General features: G+C 38.1%; 1 protein-coding gene across 1 annotated transcript; it reads right to left on the bottom strand.

The window, feature by feature from the left end:
• Positions 1 to 745: 745 nt before the first annotated feature.
• Positions 746 to 16,868, bottom strand: RASSF8 (Ras association domain family member 8). The gene is made up of 4 exons (XM_007446281.1): positions 16,663 to 16,868; positions 4,302 to 5,191; positions 1,849 to 1,993; positions 746 to 1,200 (listed from the first exon to the last, which is right to left on the bottom strand). The coding sequence occupies exons 1-4, from the start codon at positions 16,763 to 16,765 to the stop codon at positions 1,079 to 1,081; spliced, it is 1,260 nt and encodes a 419-aa protein (XP_007446343.1). The 5' UTR covers positions 16,766 to 16,868; the 3' UTR covers positions 746 to 1,078.
• Between the last annotated feature and the right edge of the window lie 1,330 nt (positions 16,869 to 18,198).

Genomic DNA, 18,198 nt, shown 5'->3' with positions numbered 1-18,198 from the left:
TTTAAGTGACTGGGAAAATTGCAATAGTTCATAATGTACACAGTAAATTATGTGCAAGCAATAACTTATCCACGGGTGCTTACACCAATAGACCACACATATAAAGTGGGTTATTTTAAAATAAAAAAAAATATCACTTAAAGCAACCTTCCTGAAGATATCCTTGGACATCTCTCTTTCTTTTTTTTTTAAGACATTTCTAATTTATGTATGATGGCAACTCTGAGGACCCATGAGACGAAAATAATAAGGCCGGGCAGAAACAAAACGCATAATGTATCAGGAAACCCCATGCCTGTCTGGATACATATTCAACCATTACATTTTTGTTCAAAAGTGTCTGAAGCACTGCAAACCTTTTAAACATGTAACTTACTTCATGAAAATATTTCTGCTCTTATATGTGGTTCATTCATATGCTGGAAATACTGTAAAGAGAAGATTAAACACCAGATGAAAAAGAAAACCTGAATTATCTCACCTAATTAAGCAGCAGCTAGGATGGGTTCACAAGGTAAATGCAAGTCAGTTCTTCTGGAGTCAGTTTCCATGGCAGAGCCCCCTATGACACTTGTGTAGCTGTAATTCAGCAACGCATGGAGTCTGGCAACATGCACACAAAGTCATCGTCACACCATATGCAATGTAACTCAGTCACAGGATAAGTATTAATAAAAAATATTAAAACATCAACATTCACTCCTTAATTGATTACATGGAATAAATAAACTAAGCCAGTCACATATTTCTCTTCATTCTGAAGTCACTGTTTTATTTATGTATACACACAGTATAATACTTTCCTAATGCTCTCGAAATGCTACAGATAAAAATGAAGGCTTTGCATTACAGCTGCTGGACAAAAACATCAACACTGTGGATGTGTGAAAACACAGTTTCTTTGTTCTTTAGCATCAGTGCACAGGGTATGGCTCCAAGTGGTATGCAATTTAGGACAGAAAAAAGATACGGTGGCTTGTGAAATATATCCTCTGTTCATCATTGGCACAAAATCAAGGAAGGAATTTTCACTGTCCTTGGTACCTTTACTGGGTCTCTCCCCTAAAGACAGATAATGTTATACATATATGCCTTCAGGATTAAAACCAGACGAGATAGGATTCTGTAGAATACGAAGATTACTGGGGAGCTGCCGAGAGGAACCAGGTCGCTTCAGAGACCCCGACTGGAATGGTGCCTCTAAACAGGAAACAGAGAAAGTCATTTGATGTTTGCAGGAACCTGGAGTACTTAGCAATATGAAAAATTAGAACTTTTCCTGCTCTCAAGAACCAAATACTATACAGTAACGATTGCAACCCCCTGTGAGTCCTGGGTGAGAGGAGAGGTTACGTCTGCTTGACCCTCTCAGTTGATCAAATAGTTTTCAGTGATTTCAACAGTTCATGATCTCTTCTTAAAAGGTGAACATTTTGCTTCTCTTTCTGGGTTGTTCGGATTATATGCATATACAGATTTAGAAGGGTCTTTTAAATATCAGCACAAATTAATAACAAAGATTTTTAGGAGAGGAAGAAGGGGCATTAGGAACAGAGAGAAGCTAAAACTCAATTAATAAACTCAATTAATAGACTACGACTCACACACATTTCAGGAAAAGTTTTTAAGGAAGCAGTTTAAAACTAATGATAGGCTATCTGGTCATCTAAGTAAATAAATAACCTAACTGTTATTGATTTTCCCCAGAAACAATAAGTACGTCAAAAATTTTTTTAAGCGGCCCAAGAATTAGCTTTGAATGGCAGGAGAACATTTTAACCGAATGTAAACAGTTTATTCCAAGTGAAGAGAGTCAAGTTTTTTAAAAAGCGACTTCTCAAATCTTACCCCGTTCTAGGTCTGCATGTGAGGCCTCCACTTCGATGGGCTCTGCTGGCAAAACGGTGACTTTCGTCCCTGTCTGCTGGATAAACTGCTGGAGGTTGACTTGCCGCAGCTCCTTGGTCAGCTGCTCCAATTCTTGTTCTTTGTCCTAGATGGGAGTTAAATGCTTTCTAAAATTTGAGGATTCACTATTGGCCAGCTACAGACATCCTGGTGACAGCCCACCTGCTACAAGGGTTGAATGTGGGACACCTTTCACGAGAATGCATTTAACAAATCTGGTTTATATCGATGTAATGGGCTAAGGAGGTCACTTTCACTCTGTGGCATGGGCCAAAAGTTAAGCAAATAAAGGACAACGACTTCTTCAGTCTGTCCTCTTAAATGTCATGCTTTCCTCCGTTAGGAGTATACTATGCACCTGATGAAATAAATATATGTCTATAAACTTCCAAGAATAAAACACTGGATTCCATCCATCCTGGTGTTTACAACAAGCTTGCTAAGCTGTTCACAGTTAAACTTCCTTATTATCTACTTCATAACTGACTGCAAAATTAATAGTCACTTGGGTCCATGCGATTCAGGGTTCTTGTTTGTTTTAAACTGTTTAAGTTTTCATGGGACCCATTATTGAGATTTATATCATAGCAAGGAAAGCAAGGAGAGCAAGATTCCCAGTATGGGGTTTTTTAATCCTTGATGAGCAGATCTGAGAACTGAAGAGCGCTAAAGTAAGGAGACCAAGTTTCGACAGCCAGAAAGCTCCAAAAGCAAGGAGAGGCATTCTGTTATCAAATGGACTTCCTTCTCTTTCTCTCCTTTAGGGCACTATAAGAAAAAGTGGCAAGGCCGCATCCAAGCTGGTTGTGTCAGAGGACGTGGTAAGGGTATAGGGGAGAGAAAACAGAAAGGCGGGGTTTTTCGCTACTTTGAGTGTAGGGGGTACTTGGAGATACGTTAGTAGTTTGACTATTAGATACTTTTCACAGGTAGTGGGGTTTATTAGTAACAACTGTCACAAATTAGTGTTTCCTGTAACATCAAGGCAATATAATTTCCAACTGCGCTCGTTTTGTGTTGAAATGAATCCAAATAGTAAAATGCTGACAAATCATAAGTTAACAACCTTCTATTATATGAGAAATTCCTGACTGCAAATTTTGGTGGTAGCTCTACCTCTCACTGTAGTTAGTGGCAGAGAAAGGAAATCACATCAGTTCTTCCTGAAACGTCAGCTTTCTCTGCTTGTGGAACTGTACCTACCCTACAGCAGCTCTTCTCAAACTCCAGTGCGCACAGGCACTATTTGGAGATGCTGTTACTACATACACTCTCAATTTCTAACCAGTAAGCTTCACGGTTCACTCTCTGATCCAGGATCACACAGCTTCTAGACCGGCACTGTCCAGTTCAGCAGCCACTGCACATATGTGCTACTGAGCACTTGAAATGTGGCCAAATGTGACTAAAACAGAAATTTAAATGTATTTAATATTTTTAAACAGCTTTATTGAATATTATTTAACTTTAATTTATTTAAATATAAGTAGCTGTATTATAATCAACTGTGTCTCTTTCTCATTTCAGCTGTTAGAAACTGATAGCTCTTTGCAACTCCCATTAACATTACCACACTGTCTTTTCAAGAATGGGTATCCAAGAAATACAAGCTGAGTGGTCATGGAGTAAGTGTGAAATAGAAATGTTCTCGTACCCACTAGAGATGGGGAAAAATCAAAGAGGAACCTGCCCCTCTCCTCAGGGAAGCAAAGGACAGTTACGGGAGAGGGGAGGAGGTGGGGTTAGCAACAAAGGAGACGTGAGAGAGAAGCAGCTAGCTAGCCGCACAATCACTGGTGAACCAATCCTCGGTAATCTCTTTCAGCTCTTGTTTCCCTATCGCTAAAAGGAGAAGGGTCAGATTCACTATCCCATCATTAGTGTCCATTCCAGCTCTGAGATTCTCATCTCCTGTATCTGATTACCTAATGCTATCACTGCCACAGTAAGAAAGCTTCTTCCATGGAAAAGGATCTGTGTGGCTTCAGCTCTCGTCTTTGTTTTGGCCTCCTACCTTAGCTTTGTCGTAAGTCACAGAAATTCTAAGAAAATGATAAAACAAAGTAAGTTTCTAACTTTAAATGTAAGAGAAAATGAACAATCAGTAAAGAAGATGCCAAAATATATTTAATTCTTTTTTCTGTATATATATTTACAGTCAACTTTCTGTGTTTTATTGAACATTTTTTCTATTTTCAGATTCTTTTCCGTGACCAGTGATGAAAATAAAGGCATTATCATTTTGGAAAATCAAGAGCAAACCTACAGTGATTTGGAGAAACACAGAGTTTAGGAAGCTTCCAAGAGGAAAGAAAAAGAGGAGTTCAGTGTTTTAGATTCCAAATATTTAATTCTTTTAGATAGATGAAACATTCTAATAAAAGTGTCCTTACCTGCAATCGTTTGGTGGCTTGTCCAAGAGACCTTTCCACGGCTTTAATACCATTTTCCAGCCTCAGGCTCTGCTGGCCTTGAATGTCAATCTCCCCTCTGACCTTACCGATCTTCCCTTTAACCTCTTCTTCATTGACCTGTGCCTCCTGAACTTCCCGTTGCAATTTTTCCGCTTCAAGACCACTTTCCATAGTCTGGATTTGACCCATATAGTCCTTTAATTTGCTCTCACATTCTGTTATTTTCTGTCTGATTTCCTGAAGTTGATCTTTCAGCTGTTTTTCATTTTCCTGTTCAATCTGTAATTCGTTTTCCCAGAATTCCTCCTCTTCGATTTCTACATCGTTTCTTTTGATCTTCTGCTCCAGGCGGACAATTTCTTCTTCAAGGTTAGAACTGTACTTTTGCTCCCAAAATCGTATTTCTATTTCATTTGATTCCAGCTCCTTCTCAATGGATTGGAGCTTCTCTGTCTGCAAACGGATCAGCTTCTTTAACTCATCTGCTGTTGTTTTGCAGTTATTCAGCACCTTTTGCTTAAATTCAGTGTCTTTACCTTTTCCAAAAATGTCCATTAACCCTTTGGCACCTCCTGTAAATGTTAATGATTTCCTTTTAGGCTCTCTCCTTTTGATTGCTTTGTCAATCTGAGGCCTCAGTTTAGCTAAGGGGGGCAAACTCTGCCTGCATAAAGTTCTTTCAGGAACTCGAGCCACACCATCCGATGTGGGCCGCTCACTGAGAGACGGCCCCGTTCGACGTAAAATCAGCTGTACGTCACTAGCATACTGCCCCCATTTGTTTAAGGATATAATAGGATTTTCATGAGGTGCTAAGTGTCTTTCAGTATCTCTCCATTTTTCTATAAGAGTGTACCTTCCAGTTCGACCTAGATAAAAAAAGATAAGAATAAATTGTCAAAAAGGGATATGCAACAGCTAAAATAATGCCTCCAGACGTAGGACACTATTTGATAACTGTGTCTTCTTAATTAACATCGAAGTCCAGCCCATGATGTCTTTAAAACTTTCACTTGAGGATACTGAACTCCTTAAGATAACGTACCACACAAAACTATGGGATGTGAACTGCATACACTCTTCGGACTCGCTTAGAAACTCATCTTTACACTTTAAACCTCAATGGGAATCTTAATCTACCCTCTTGTCAAATGCCTGACGGCCTAGACCTTGTTTGCGGCAAGACCTCCAGCTGAAACTAAGGAGGGCACTAGAGTGTCCGGCTGGAAGCCAGGAGGGCCTGGTCCCTGGAACCAGGCAGGACTTCAGAACTTGAGCAAACTTCCACTTGAGGGATCCCTCTGATTTCTCTGCACATCAGGACTTGGGAAGGTTGGAGCCCCCGTCTCTCCTCCTGCAAGGAGACATGGAGCTAGTGGAGGACCTGCTACTCAGCTACAGGTGCTGGGTAGGCCTTTCCTTGCCCATACCGTCCTGCATACCTGTGGCAAATAAAAAATCACCTCAGTGAAAACAACCCTCAAAATAGTCTCATATAAAGAGTGGGGCCTGAAGAGAAGTCTTGTTCAGTTTTGATAAGTAATAGCTTCAAAGAGTCTTTTAAAAAATATTAAAAAGGCAAAAATGATATTAATAAAAAACAAAAGTAGAATAAAATTACATTTGTTAAAAATATACTAAATCTAACAGTAATTATGGAAGATAAAGATTCAGAAGACAATATAATGTCATTAGCTTGAATATACTTCCTAAATATTTCCATTTAAGGTGTGTGGGTCAGATGGAAAATATTAATTTTGTTAAGTGTCCATTAGACATCTGAAACTAATATAACTAAGGTTATATATCAATTACATCTCAATTTCAAAAAACTGTCCATTAGTAGTTAATATTATTACAAAGAAAAAAACTCACCTTGCCATCTAGCAATTATCATATTGGCATATACAGCTACTGATTTGTCTTCCCTGTCTTCTTTTTTATTTCATGAGCTTCTGAACCAATAGTAGTATTTCCTCAATTACTGGGCCAATAAATGGAAATCTGGATATGTACTATGAACACCCACATGTGCTGTTCAAAAGTAGCAGATGAAGAGTGATACTGCTCTAAGCATACGTGTATGTTTGTCTTTAAGGAAACCTGAATCTTGGGTGCAGCTGAAAAGTTGAAGCTTTGAAAGCAAACGGACTAGAGTTTTTTTTTTTTTTTTTTTTTTTTTAACATCTTTATTGGGGTATAATTGCTTTACAATGGTGTGTTAGTTTCTGCTTTATAACAAAGTGAATCAGTTATACATATACATATGTTCCCATATCTCTTCCCTCCTGCGTCTCCCTCCCTCTCCCCTTCCCTATCCCACCCCTCCAGGCGGTCACAAAGCACTGAGCTGATATCCCTGTGCTATGCGGCTGCTTTCCACTAGCTATCTACCTTACGTTTGGTAGTGTATATATGTCCATGCCTCTCTCTCGCTTTGTCACAGCTCACCCTTCCCCCTCCCCATATCCTCAAGTCCGTTCTCCAGTAGGTCTGTGTCTTTATTCCTGTCTTACCCCTAGGTTCTTCATGACATTTTTTTCCCTTAAATTCCATATATACGTGTTAGCATACGGTATTTGTCTTTCTCTTTCTGACTTACTTCACTCTGTATGACAGACTCTAGGTCTATCCACCTCATTACAAATAGCTCAATTTCGTTTCTTTTTATGGCTGAGTAATATTCCATTGTATATATGTGCCACATCTTCTTCATCCATTCATCCGATGATGGGCACTTAGGTTGTTTCCATCTCCGGGCTATTGTAAACAGAGCTGCAACGAACATTCTTTTTGGTACATAACTCTTTTTGAATTATGGTTTTCTCAGGGTATATGCCCAGTAGTGGGATTGCTGGGTCACAGGGTAGTTCTATTTTTAGTTTTTTAAGGAACCTCCATACTGTTCTCCATAGTGGCTGAACCAATTCACATTCCCACCTGCAGCGCAGAAGTGTTCCCTTTTCTCCACACCCTCTCCAGCATTTACTGTTTCTAGATATTTTGATGATGGCCATTCTGACTGGTGTGAGATGATATCTCATTGTAGTTTTGATTGGCATTTCTCTAATGATTAATGATGTTGAGCATTCTTTCATGTGTCTGTTGGCAGTCTGTATATCTTCTTTGGAGAAATGTCTATTTAGGTCTTCTGCCCATTTTTGGATTGGGTTGTTTGCTTTTTTGTTATTGAGCTGCATGAGCTGCTTGTAAATTTTGGAAATTAATCCTTTGTCAGTTGCTTCATTTGCAAATATTTTCTCCCATTCTGAGGGTTATCTTTTGGTCTTGTTTATGGTTTCCTTTGCTGTGCAAAAGCTTTGAAGTTTCATTAGGTCCCATTTGTTTATTTTTGTTTTTATTTCCATTTCTCTAGGAGGTGGGTCAAAAAGGATCTTGCAGACTAGCGTTTTAAGCTCGGGTAAATTACTTGCTGGATAAGTAGCCGAACTTCACTTCTAAAGTGGGGAGAGTGGCAGTACCTCATTGGTCCTGAGAGTCAGAATCAGGGCTAATAAGCACCTGCCATACTGCCTGGCCCGTAGCAGGTTTTCAATACATGGCAGCCATCATTAATTGAACACATTGTTATTCACATGACAAAAGGGCTAACCAGAGACCTCCTTTAAATAGCGACATGACGCGACAACAATCTGACTAAAAGAATTCTTAATCAACTTGCAGCAACTCCTAGCTATGTAAAGCTGGACAGAGTGGAAAGAAAGAATATGGGCTCTCTGGAGTCAGAAGGCCTGTCTTCAGATCTGGCTCTGCCATATATTTACGTGATTTGCACAAATTATTAAATTTCCTTCAGCTCTGGTTTCTTCATCTGTAGAGTGAGACTTGTATTTTCTTACCTGACAATGTTATAAGAGTTAAGTGAGATATAAAATATAAAAATGTTTTATAACATTGAAAAGTGCTATACAAGTATTAGTTGTTGCTATTATTGAAATACCTGGGCAAACAAGGGGAATGCAAAGCCTTATTAGCACACTGGATTTGGCTTCTTGGAATAAAAAAATGTTTCTAAAGATTTTCAAGTTAAAAATTACTGTAATTATACCAAGAAATACCACCCAACAAATCTTCAAGGTTAAACTCGTTCCAGATGTACAGACTGCTTCAAAGATCACAGCACTTCGTGTTCCTGGCTCTGCTGTCTATCAGCTACTTTTAGATCTCACTTCTGCTATCTGGACCCTGTGTCCTCATTAGTAAATATGAAGGGTTGGACTAGACCAGTAGAACCCTCTCTAATCCTACCAGGCCATGAAACATCTTTAAAAAGAAAACTGAATCATTACATTATATGAGTGAAATCAAAAATTTTAAGGACTCTAATTTAGTCATAATTAAATATAAAGCTTATTTTTCCAATGCTTAATGGTACTGCTACTCTATGAGAACGTCTTGGTAGATTATTTAGGATTGCTTTTACTGCTAGCATTTCCTTTTTGTTAAATAATGCATATTTAGTGCAGTTAGGCAAAAAAAAAAAAAAATCCATCCAGCTATATAAAAAAGCTTTTTTAAAAAGTAAATGAATTAATACTTTGATTTTATTACAGAAATTGGGTTTTAGATAGTTTATGTAAGAGTTAAATTCCACAATCATTGGAATTTGAATGTGTATACTTGGCAAGGCCCTACAGAACGTGAATACGTTCCAATTCTTCCTGCAAAACTCCTTTTATTGCAGTTTATTAAGTGGATACATTTAGTTCTACCTTGCATACTATCTTGATGTAGCCCTAAGACTAATAAAAAGGAACATACATCCATTTATCTATCTATCTATCTATCTATCTATCATCTATCTATCTATCTATGGCATTTGTAGTTTAAACTGTTTTGGCTACCTAGGCCTGTATGCCACAATTTGTAATGATAAATAAAATATTGACTATACTTCTGAAGAGCTGAAGCAATTGAGTGTAATCCCAAGAATCATTAACTTCATATAATGAGGAAAATCACAAAGAGATTTTAGTGCATCAGTGGAATTTCACTGGACGACTGATATAAATGTACAATAGATAGCTAGTGGGAAGCTGCCACATAGCACAGGGAGATCAGCTCGGTGCTTTGTGACCACCTAGAGGGGTGGGATAGGGAGGGTGGGAGGGAGACGCAAGAGGGAGGAGATATGCGGTTATATGTATATGTATAGCTGATTCACTTTGTTATACAGCAGAAACTAACACACCATTGTAAAGCAATTATACTCCAATAAAGACGTTAAAAAAATTAAAAAAAAAGGAGATAACAGACTACTTTCACCTAACTTAAAGTGGAATATTTGACTGTGAAGTAATATGAAGTTTTAGAAATATACACCAAAATTCGAACACTCAAATATGAGTCACCCAGAAACATTATGCTCTTATTTCAACCATTCAAAAAACTGTAACCATTTTTTTACAATTTTAGGAAATTTCTCCTTAGAGCCAAAAAAATAAAATCACTTAAAAGTGTCACTTCTTGGGGGCTTCCCTGGTGGGGCAGTGGTTGAGAGTCCGCCTGCCGATGCAGGGGACGCGGGTTCGTGCCCCGGTCTGGGAGGATCCCACATGCCGCGGAGCGGCTGGGCCCGTGAGCCGTGGCCGCCGAGCCTGCGCGTCCGGAGCCTGTGCTCCGCAACGGGAGAGGCCACAACAGTGAGAGGCCCGCGTACCGCAAAAAAAAAAAAAAAAGTGTCACTTCTTGTTATGTATTCAACAAATATATAATGAACAAACATTTGTCAGAAATAGTGTCAGGCCCTGGGAATATATTCTATTAGACACCCTGATCATGAATGCTCCTCAGAAATTTTAGTTTTAACCGACATTTGATCATTTCTTCAGTATGAAATCCTCCTTACCCCAAAGATGAACACTCTATGTTCTTCAAAACGACATGACAGAGCTGGCATCAACCTCTCACGAATTTAATGCTAACATATCCTCCTGTTTCTGGACATATTGTAAGTAATGTCAGTTAACACCTGACTTATTCTTTATCTGTGGTGAATAAACTATCCTACCCCACTCAGTTTTTCTGATAATAGAACTTTTCTCCTTGAGCTACAAACATTTTGGAATCTTATGCAGAATCTAGTGAACAAAACTAATTCATTCCATAATGACTTAGAATTCTTACAATAAACATTGCTCTCTGTAACAGAACTTACATTGTATATATATATATATATATATATTAAAGCAATTTCCCAATGATGTACAACTATTCTGAAAATTTGTCAATGAACTTTCGGTAAGTCCTGTGTGTAGCTATTAAGATAACTCTTACCATAGAGTATTTATCTTATGATGACAGTGGTACAAGAATATCTTTGAGTATAATCTGTCAGCTAGCTGTGCACTCAACCCATAGTTAAATCATTCACAGTATATTTTCCCAGTGTGTTGATGAGACTATCATGTAATCACAGAATTACTGCATATTAATTTAGGACTTACTTAGGATTTTATTAAATATATACTACGACTAAAAATAATTAAAACATTTATTGATTTCATAATGATTAACATTTAATATGCTCACTGTTTGCTAGGCTTTGTGCTGGTTACTTTACATAAATAATATTAACCAAAATAACAGCTAACACATCATTATAAACCACTAAAGTTTGGGGGATTATTAATGCAGCATAATCTTACCCATCCTGACTGATGCATGTTGTGAATTACATGTGTTCACATTCATTAAAATAATCTTTTATGGATGTGGAAAATATAGAAGGTACTTAGAATTATGGATGATACTCAGAATTATGGATGATGTACTACACTACTGCTATGAATATAAAAATTGTAAAAGATGACCCTGGCTATAAAAAAAGCAGTATATTTTAGTACTAAGGATTTTTAGTTTTTGTTTCAATGTAATTCAGTCGGTGACTATATTTTCTAACAGTTGTCCATTGAGATTATAGGGGACATAAATAACATAGTATAATAGTAGTTAAGAGCAGGGTTCTTGAATCAGACTACTGGTTTGAATCCCAGGACCCTCCTTACCAGCTACGGGCACTTGGGCATGTTATTTAACATCTCTGTGCCTCTGTTCCATCATCTCTGAAATAGGGATCATAACAGGGCCTTCCTCATAAGACTGCTGTGAGACTGTTAAATGATGTGGAAAATTTAATTCCCAATTCAGTAATGAAAAGTGGGACTTTAAAACTATGAAGCATTAGAGTGAAATCTTTTTTTTTAAAACTCATCTGTAGGTACATAAAAAGCATTGCTTAGAGTGTTTACTTCTAGGAAGCAAGGTCATGAGTGCTTCTTTTACCTTCTTTGTGTTTTGCTAAATTTCAAAATAGTCTACAATGGGTAGTACTACTTGTAAACAGATACAAAATTAACCAATTTATAAATTTCTAAAATTGATAATTTATATATGAAATTAAGAGTTAAATGTGACAATATAAAATATATTATTTTCTTTATCTTCTAAAGGATCATATAATCTTAGAGACGAACGGGACATCACCAAGTTCAGCCTGTAATTCACAGAAACTTAAAAAAATTCATTCATTTATTCACGAGTAGGTATTGAGTATCTACTATATGCTAGACATGGTTTTAAGCTATGAGGATAAGCAAAAACAATAGAGTGGCAGGCAATACACAACACACAAAGGAAAGAATGTATGTCTACTGTCCATTAACCAACAGATATGCTAAGGTCAACAGATATTTAAGGTCAGATATGCTAAATATTCAGAATTTTCTGGATTATAGGAAGGTAGCATAGTGCTATCCTGCAGGTCTGTAGTCAAACACATTGAAAATTCTAAAGTAAAATATATCAATTTCATACCAAATGGAATAAATATAGATTAAAAGCAGCCTCAGCCTCACATCAAATCAGATCAGTTTTTACTACCAAATGAGTTCAAGCCATGCCAGGTATGGCTAACAAATTAAGTATGATAAACTTTAGGCTTACAAAATTTTTTAGGTTTCAAAAATGTGGATAATGGATTGTGGCCTATATGTAATATGTCGCAGGGGCGCAGGGGGGAGCACAATAGAGAAAAATAGAGTATGGCAGATGGGGAGTATGTGTGTGTGTGCGCATGGACAGGCGGTCAGGGAGCAGTGAACCGAGGGAGTGAATCTGGAAGAGCGCTGGGCGCACGGTATTCTCAGCAGACAGATGAACAGGTGCAAAGACTAAGGCGGAACTGTCTCTGACACGTTTAAGAGGAAGCAATCAAAAGTGAGTGGGAGGAAATGAGGCTGGAGGTAAAGCAGGGATTCATTTAGGGCCCCAAAGACCATCGCATGGACTTTAAAATTTTCTGAGTGAGTCCGGAAACCACTAAGGGGTTTTGAGCAGAAGAGTGATGATGATGCATAGTTTCAAAGTATTACTTTAAAATAAATCTGTTGAGAATAGGCTGCAGGAGACCAGGATGATACAGGGAAATGAGTTGGAAGGCCACTGCAAAAATCTAACTGAGAAATGATGGTGGCTTACATCAAGGTCGTAACAGTGGCTGTGGAGAGAAGCAACAAGATTCTGGATATATACTGAAGATAGTACAGGGAGGATTTGTGGATGGATTAGTTGTAAGGTATTAGAGAAAAAAGAACCAAAGATCACACAAAAGTTTTCGATCTAATCAATTAAAAGCAATAGTTCCCATTTGTTGAGATGAGGGGGAGGAAATCTGAGGATGGGCAACAGTTGGGACACGAAGCTTGGGTTTGGACATTTTAAGTCTGAGATACCAGTCAGTCATCTTCTAGAACTGCGCTGTTCACTACAATAGCTATTAGCCACGAGCCACATTTAAACTTCAATTAAAAATTCACTTCCTCATTTACACTAGCCACACTTCAAGTAGGTAATAGCTACATGTGGCTAGTGGCTACTGTACTGGACGGCACAGATACAGAACATTACCATCCTGGCAGAAAGTTCTACGGGGAAGCACTGTTCTAGAAACTGTGGTTTGTAGAGTACCTACTACTTTGGGCAAAGCAATGGTATAAGAAAGATAAATAAGCAGGACCCCTACTTTGAAAAGACTTCCAGAGAAGAGAAAGAAATATTAACAAATAATAAAACCAGAGATCAGCATAAAATGTGTTTGTTTGAAAACTGATTTTGTTGGGGCAAACTCAATGAAACATGGCTTTTGGGAACAATCCACGCCATCTTGGGCCCCAGCCCCAATCAATTTGTTTGTATTAAATGCTAGCTCTGGCCCCGGTTGAAAGAGATATGGGACAAGATCATCAGAAGTGTGAACAGAGAAAAATTCTGAATCTTCAGCACTTTAAATGGCACCAGGCAACAAAGCAGTGTGAATCAGAAAACCTTTCCCTCAGTCTCCTTGATTTCTTCCTCCTCTTTTTTCTCCTCTCTAATCTTTTGTTATCTGAACTTTAAGTTCTAAGCTACTTGAGGGCAGAAGTACATTCTTTTCATATTTTTCGTTTGTGATTTTGTAAAAGCAAATGCATTTTCTCAACTTAACTTGAGACAGATGAATTGTCTAAGGCTTTCTGTTTCACACACAGATTTGAGAAGTACTTTGAACTCTATTTTGAAATAATGGCATTTCTGGGATAGTTGATGGGAAAAACAAGGTCGAATATTTAAAATTGGGAATGTTTCAGAAAGCCCAGTGTGTACGGTATCCAAACAGTGCGTTCCTGCTGGGAAGTTTAAGCACTTCATGCCAATTGAGTGTGTCAACCATCATTTCACTTTTAGTTACTGTCTCTCATAATTTGGGAATATGTTCTATTTCTATCACCTAAATATAACCTGTCAAGGTAGTCCAAGATCAGAGGAGAAACGATTTCCTTCTATACTAGTAACTAACATTCAAAATCTTTTATCAAATTATGTTGTCTTTAGCTCTTTTCTAACTTGATTTGAGTGATTAGTACCATTGAGTCAGAAAACGTCAGCTGTCATATATATTTGCAGACTGCCAATACGTATACATGTTTTTATATCATGATGGTTTCCTGAAAGCAATTTTAGCTACCCAGAAAAACTCAATAGTCCCTAACCATATGTATAGCGCCTCCCCCATGGGCAAATATGTGGACTTTAACTTAAGAAGCTATTCTATATGTTGTGTCACTATAAATTTTTTAGAAACATCTGCAGTTTTGCTCAGTCAGTCCGTACATGCTGCTATTAGTGTAACTAAACCTTTTACTGTGTGAAGCCACAGAGATTCTGCAGGTGTTTGTTTCAGCAGCAATTTTCCCTAATTAATAAACCCTCTATTATTTCTTACAGTATAAATAAGGTCAAAACACTATAACATTTTCATTTAGTGTTTAGACTCGGAACACCAATAACTTTCGTGACAATGGAGATAAATATTTAAGTGTGTATTAGAAGCATACTGAATCTGAGGCTGAGAAAATTTTACGGCACAACAGAAGCAAGGATCAACAGTGCTCACTGGTTGCCAGTTGAATCATCTCTCAGGTGAATTCTGAATTCAATGAAGTATTTACGATTCAGCAAGAGAGTTGTTTAGCCAGGTTTGGAGAAATATCGTAAAGCATCTGTACTCAAGTTGTCAACTTTTCAAAGCAGTTCTGGACTGAGTTATTGAGAAAGCAAATATGGGGTGGGGGGAGTAGGTTCAGTTAAAGCTTCTTTTTATCAATAGCTTGGCCACAAAGAAGTACACTCTTTAGTCCAAACGGATAAACACACACCTGGTACATCCGGACAGTTTCTCCTTGAAATTCTGTGTAGAGAACATGGTTACCATATGGACAGATGCGGCTTACTGTACTCTTCAACTACCTTGACTTTTCTAAAAACTACATGGTTTTTTTAACCACCGTCCATGGCTTGATTCTCAAATATAACAAAGAAACTTAGATTTGACACTTGCTAATCTTAGTTTTCACTAAGCAGAAAAAACCCAACCATGCTTAATATTTTAATTCAAATAAATTATGTGAGGCTTTCAAAAGGGGCAATGACTAAATAAGTTGGTTGCAAAGAATATGAAATAAAATTAAATGCCTTAATTTCCTCCTCTTTAATAATTAAACTTAAGTCCACAAATATAATACTAGTGCCAAACGCAAGAAAATTTCATGGGATGTGAAAGCCTAGGATTCTCAGCATTGTTTTAATATGAGTGTGCTATATAGTATTTCAGGAAAAATCAAAAGATGTTAGTATTAAAACAAAGCCTCTGTCTTTGTATAGGGCTATTGCCAACTTCAAACAGTGCACTTGCCACAATGCAGGGGCACAACCACCTCTACAAAATGCTAAGGTGCCATCGTGACAGTGACTTGGCTCCATCCTGAGCTAACCTGACACGCTTCCAATATAAACTAGCACTATATAAAAACAAACTTTTGATAAGGAGCTCAAAGACGAAGAGGCACTGAGCACCTAGCATGGTGAACACACAGTTTCCTTCTCAATACAGCTGACCCTTGAACAACGCAGGCGTTAGGGGCGCGAGCTCTCCACCCAGTTGAAAATCTGCATGTAACTTATAGTCAGCCGGCCTTCTCTATCTGCAGTTCCTCGTGGATTCAACTAACCTTGAATTGTGCAGTACTGTAGGGTTTACTACTGGGAAAAAAGCCCCATTATAAGTGGACCCTGGCAGGTAAAACTTGTGTTGTTCAAGGGTCAACTCCACATGTTTGCTAAGTGATGGATTTAAGATGTAAATACAAACTTTAGCCCACATTACTGGCTTTAGTGATGTAGGTGTTTATGCCCTCATCATGTTCCAAATGGAATTATGGCAACTAAAAAACATGCATAAAATATCATAAAGATCAACTGAGAGTAAATGAGAAGAGCTGCAACGGGTTCAGTGAATAAGATGGAGCCGGTAGGCATGGATTTGACTACCTCATCTTCACTGTGTAAGATTTTAAAAGTACGTTACCTTTCTAATGAAGAACCATGTCATTTAATTTGTTGCAAATTTCTTTTCTGAAAGTATTCAGAATAAAAAATTGGATTTCGCCTAATGAAGAGTCTGGGAACTTGAAATCTATGTTTTGGCTCAAGAAACCCTTTTTAGTTCCAGAAATCATTGTTTACGGTAACAACAGGTGAGAAGAAGACAGTGCAGACTCTAGACTCAAGATCAGTAAACTCTCGGTGAGGCAGAGAACAAGTATCTTCACAGACTGACCTAAGCTGGAGGCAGGGGACACTAATAAGTAAAAGTGTGCCTGAGAGATGTATTATGGAACCAAATGAACAGAAACCACAGGACATCTATATTTAAAACAAACAAAAACAACAGGAAGTGTAAGCATAAACCACTTTACCTCAGACACCCCGAGAGTTCACTTACCTATCGCTTGAGCTAAGGCTATGACAACTTCTTGGCAAGTTGTGACTTCGGTGACCCCACAAACAATCCTCTGAACTCCGTCCACCCATACTTTAAGTTCCATGGTGCCCCAGCCAGTCACCCAAGGGCCCTGAGACTGGTCATCAAGATGTCAGGTCATGTCTCTGGCCACGAAAACACGGAAAAGGCAGAGTCTGTGTAGTCAGCTAAAAAGAGGAAAAAACATTTTTAATAAAACAAATCTTACCATTTCTCCTAGTAAGTAAATGTTACCAAAACAAATTTTAATATATCATAGTCCTACTACCATTAATGACCATGGGCTTACTTACTCACAGAACTGAACTTAGAAGTGTGACTACAACCATGGCCACCAATCATGACACCTCATGGTACTATTTCCACAATTAGAATATTAATCATAAAGTCACTCTCCACTGACCAAAGAAATCTTATTAACTTGATCAAGCCCTATTGCTCAACATACAAACTAATTTTTTACAAAAATTACTTCATTAGGATAATTTCTGAGGTTAAAAAAAAGAAAAGAAAGTTTTTTGGTCATTTTAGGAATCACAAATAATTGAACCAGTTTCCACAGCCTTGCCAGCATCTGTTTGTTCCCTGTGTCCCTTGCCTCACACTCTTGGCCAAGGGACCGAGAGTGCTGTCTACACCACTGAAACTCCAACACCAAGTGCAGCATAAGGCATAGGTAGGTGTGCAGAAAAATATTCGCTGAAGGATATTAATTCCTTCGTTGGCTGACAACTTCCCCATTTATGAACTGCTTGTCCTCTACCCATTTATTTAACTGGAGTTTGATAACTGTCTTAAACTTTTTTTTTTTTAAACATCTTTACTGGAGTATAATTGCTTTACAATGGTGTGTTAGTTTCTGCTTTATAACAAAGTGAATCAGTTATACATATACATATGTCTCCATATATCTTCCCTCTTGTGTCTCCCTCCCTCCCACCTTCCCTATCCCACCCCTCTTTGTGTGGTCACAAAGCTCCGAGCTGATCTCCCTGTGCTATGCGGCTGCTTCCCACTAGCTATCTATTTTACGTTTGGTAGTGTATATATGTCCATGCCAGTCTCTCACTTTTTCCCAGCTTACCCTTCCCCCTCCCCGTATCCTGAAGTCCATTCTCTAGTAGGTCTGCGTCTTTATTCCCGTCTTGCCCCTAGGTTCTTCACGACCTTTTTTTTTTCTTTTTAGATTCCATATATGTGTTAGCATACGGTATTTGTTTTTCTCTTTCTGACTTACTTCACTCTTATGACACACTTTAGGTCCATCCACCTCACTACAAATAACTCAATTTTGTTTCTTTTTATGGCTGAGTAATATTCCATTGTATATATGTGCCACATCTTCTTTATCCATTCATCTGTTGATGGACACTTAGGTTGCTTCCATGTCCTGGCTATTGTAAACAGAGCTGCAATGAACATTTTGGTACATGACTCTTTTTGAATTATGGTTTTCTCAGGGTATATGCCCAGTAATGGGATTGCTGGGTCCTATGG

The sequence above is a fragment of the Lipotes vexillifer genome, unplaced genomic scaffold (genome assembly GCF_000442215.2).
Source record: "Lipotes vexillifer unplaced genomic scaffold, Lipotes_vexillifer_v1.1 scaffold477, whole genome shotgun sequence".
Lineage (NCBI taxonomy): Eukaryota > Metazoa > Chordata > Mammalia > Artiodactyla > Lipotidae > Lipotes > Lipotes vexillifer.
This window is presented reverse-complemented; position numbering and strand designations above follow the sequence as displayed.